The 3,886-nt window shown below is 51.2% G+C and overlaps 1 protein-coding gene across 1 annotated transcript; it reads left to right on the top strand.

Annotated features, from left to right (window-relative positions):
* Positions 1 to 4: 4 nt before the first annotated feature.
* LOC102862283 (keratin, type II microfibrillar, component 7C-like) lies at positions 5 to 3,881 on the top strand (the record flags this gene model as incomplete). Its single annotated transcript, XM_006903518.1, has 7 exons — positions 5 to 88; positions 819 to 1,027; positions 1,772 to 1,832; positions 2,580 to 2,675; positions 2,829 to 2,993; positions 3,288 to 3,413; positions 3,693 to 3,881. Coding segments are annotated over 7 exons (930 nt in total), but the record flags the coding sequence as incomplete, so codon positions are not given.
* Between the last annotated feature and the right edge of the window lie 5 nt (positions 3,882 to 3,886).

Here is a 3,886-nt window from a genome sequence, read left to right as displayed (position 1 = left end):
GATCGACCCCAATGCGCAGTGTGTCAAGCATGAGGAGAAGGAGCAGATCAAGTGTCTCAACAGCAAGTTCGCTGCCTTCATCGACAAGGTGGGTGTCCTTGATCATACCCTTCCTGCATACCCACTCATGTTCGGGACTCAATCTGGTGACTGAGTGGGGAGTCAGAATCAGATGTGACTATGGAATTTCCAATTTGATGTCAGAGAAACAATCCATGTACAAGACTGATAGGTGATAGACATAGCTAAGAGTTTCAGATATGCAGAATTTGGGTTCTGTGGAGTACAAGGCAGAGCTCAGGAAGTTGGGGAAGGAATAAACAACTGTTTCTGAAACCAGAGATGTTTGGGCTGAGGACTGTACTCCTTAGGGAGTAGGAATGGGTGGGTGGGTGGTGTGTGGACTCTCAAATGGAATGGAGAAGGACCAGGGTAGTTGATCTCAACTCTAGATAGCTTGTAGTATCATCACCCTGGTAGCTACCTGTAGAAACCCATTCTGTAATCTGAACCTGGGCATTTTGCCTGTCAACATCCCTCATATCACAGTGGGAGAGCTGACCTCTCCATCTGGCTCCTGACCTGGACTCATCAGTTAACTTGGGAGCAGTAACTGATGTTCTCCTGCCCCTGCCTAAATTACAAAGTCCAGACATAGATCAGAACAGGAAAGTGCCAGAAATCACCTTTTCTCCCTACCTTGCTCTGCCTAATCACTCTCAAGCCCCAGGTTTGTGAGCTTACAGCCCTCAGCTTTAAGACACTAGGAGACATCTGATATTAGGAGACATCTGACCGTTCCCCCCACTCTGTGGCAGGTGCGCTTCCTGGAGCAGCAGAACAAGCTGCTGGAGACCAAGTGGCAGTTCTACCAGAGCCGCAAGTGCTGTGAGAGCAACCTGGAGCCGCTGTTTGAGGGCTACATCGAGACGCTGAGGAGGGAGGCCGAGTGTGTGGAGGCCGACAGCGGAAGGCTGTCCTCAGAGCTCAACCACGTGCGAGAGGTGCTGGAGGGCTACAAGAAGAAGTGAGTGAACTTGGGGATTAGGGCCTGGCCACTTGAAACAGCCTGAAGTGAAAGCAAACCAACCTTGGGTTAAACAATGAGAATTTGCACGGAGACTGAGTTAACACACAGTTGTCAACTTAGGTGGGAGACTTCTTGCCCAGCTACCTGCCTAAGAGTAGGGCTATGATTCCCTCATGAGATTTCTCTGTATTGCTGCTACTTTTTTGTGAGAAAAATCACTGTAGCTTCTGTGCTTCCTGAAACCTTGAGAGGAGGCGTCCACAGCCTCAGAGGTCTTCTTCTCATGATCTCAGACTCCCATCAGCTATAGCACTGGGGTCAGTTGTGAGCTGCTGGACTGTGTGTGTGCTGCTGCATTGGGTGCTGAGTTCTGAGAGCATCTTTATTCCTGAGATCTCTGGACACCGAGCTAAGGCTGACACTAGGTCAGGGGAGACTGGGTTGCACTTCCTGGGTGGCTGGCAGCTGGGAGCTGAGTCCTAGTGCATCTTTGGAGGGACCCTCAGGATACCATAGAGAACAAGACTGAGTACCCAGATTAATTACTCCCGTCCCTTCCTTCAAACTAGAGAGAGAAAAAATAAAAAAATAAAACATCACAGACACGTGTCAAATCAGACCAGAAAGGATTTATCAGGGCTACCAGGGCACCAGATGCATCTAAAGGGTCGTAATGTCACTTCCTTCCCTGGTGTGAGTTCTGCCCTCCTGTGACCTCATCTCTGTTCTCTTCTATCTCAGGTATGAGGAGGAAGTTTCTCTGAGAGCCACAGCTGAGAACGAGTTTGTGGCTCTGAAGAAGGTGAGCAGCAGGGGAGCGGGGAGTATAGACACGAGGGGTTTCAGGAGGTTAGGGTCTTTTGTCAGAGCCCCTGGAAGTTCTCAGCCTCCCAGTAGGGCACAAAGGCATTTCTAAATCAAAATGGGAAATTCTCAGAGGTTCAGGTCATTGAATGGTGCATCCAGAGCTTTGACTAAGGACACTGTCCTTGGCATAGCAACAAACACACTATGCTGAGGCGGGGAGATGGCTCAGTTGGCCTCTGGTTGCCCTTCCCTGTTTCTGAGATGGTGGCCTGTGGTTGGAGTCCTGTGAAAGCATGGCCAATTCTGCTTTTCTTTCGAGGAATAGTGTCCTGTTTAGTGTTCTGGGGAGTCTGACCAAGAGCATAGTCCCAGAGTAGGGGAGAATGGTGCAGAACCAAAGGTGGTCAGGTGAAATCTTGGAGGCCTGCTTGGGGAAGAAGAAGGTGGCAGAGCCGGGGAATGTCAGTTTGGTCAGGCTTCCTGGAGGGAGGAGGGCAGTAAAAAGAAAAGAGGGTATTATGTCTCATGTGGGAGGTAGGAAAGGCTTATGAGATGTCCCCAAGGCAAAAAGGGGTTTGTTCTGGGACGGAGAGGTTGTGGGTGTGTCTTGAATTGTCAGAAGGTAGAGTTGGGATGGGAACAGGAATTAGGGACTTCTTTGCCCCTGGTCTCCATGTGATGGGAAATTTGGGGACATGATCCCCAGGGGTCCACTGAGCTCACACACTCCTCACTCTTCCAGGATGTGGACTGCGCCTACCTTCGCAAGTCAGACCTGGAGGCCAATGCAGAGTCTCTGACCCAGGAGATCGACTTCCTGAGACGACTGTATGAGGAGGTGAGGGAATGTGACCCAGACAGAAACCCAGCCTCAGCTGCTGTCTGATAGGGCAGGGCCTGCGACCAAGTTGGGGCTGTGGAGATTGGATTCAGGCAGTAGTGGGTTTAGGGGCTGCAGAGTTAACAAAGTTCTGCCACTTCCCTTCTGCAGGAAATTCGAGTCCTCAATGCTCATATCTCCGACACCTCAGTTGTTGTCAAGATGGACAACAGCCGGGACCTGAACATGGACTGTGTCATCGCTGAAATCAAGGCTCAGTATGACGACATCGCCAGCCGCAGCCGAGCTGAGGCTGAGTCCTGGTACCGCAGCAAGGTGAGTGACAAAGGACACCTACCTTCTTGATACTGGAGAGTGTGAGGTGTATATTAAATACAGCAGTAGGAAGCATGTAAGTATCTCCCCAGACATAAAGAGGTATGTCTTTTGTCTGGAGATTCTGAGTTTAATTGAGGAAGGTCCTTCTGAAGGAACATAGTAAGAGAAGGGAAGGAGCCGTCACTGGAGTGGCATCAGTAGGGCTGCTATGTGTGGTTGTAAACGCTGAGCACTGAACAAGCCGCACAGTCATTCCTGGTGTCCTGAAGAGCATCTGTGCTTCCCCCACAGTGCGAGGAGATGAAGGCCACGGTGATCAGGCACGGCGAGACCCTGCGCCGCACCAAGGAGGAAATCAACGAGCTGAACCGCATGATCCAGAGGCTCACGGCCGAGGTGGAGAACGCCAAGTGCCAGGTACGGCTAAGCCTGTGTCCAAGATCACAGACGGTGGGAGACTCCACAGGGTCACACAGTCAATGCCTGCACAACATGCAACTCCCATTCATTCTCTGACCCATATGTAGGACTAGAGTCCCTGGTTGTGGTCCCTCAAGCAGAGGAAACCCAGCGGATAAAGGAGAAAAGACTCTCTTCCTGGGTGTTCCCAGATGTGTTGCAGAAAATAAGCAAATCCAGGAAATAGGTAGAGAGATCGAGGAACCATAATCCACCTTATTCTCTTTTGGTCCCCAGAATTCCAAGCTGGAGGCTGCAGTGACCCAGTCTGAACAGCAGGGTGAGGCAGCCCTCAACGACGCCCGCTGCAAGCTGGCTGGCTTGGAAGAGGCCCTGCAGAAGGCCAAGCAGGACATGGCCTGCCTGCTCAAGGAGTACCAGGAGGTGATGAACTCCAAGCTGGGCCTGGACATCGAGATCGCCACCTACAG

This window comes from Elephantulus edwardii, unplaced genomic scaffold (genome assembly GCF_000299155.1).
Source record: "Elephantulus edwardii isolate Elephantulus edwardi_28Jun2011 unplaced genomic scaffold, EleEdw1.0 scaffold03601, whole genome shotgun sequence".
Classification (NCBI taxonomy): Eukaryota; Metazoa; Chordata; class Mammalia; order Macroscelidea; family Macroscelididae; genus Elephantulus; species Elephantulus edwardii.
This window is presented reverse-complemented; position numbering and strand designations above follow the sequence as displayed.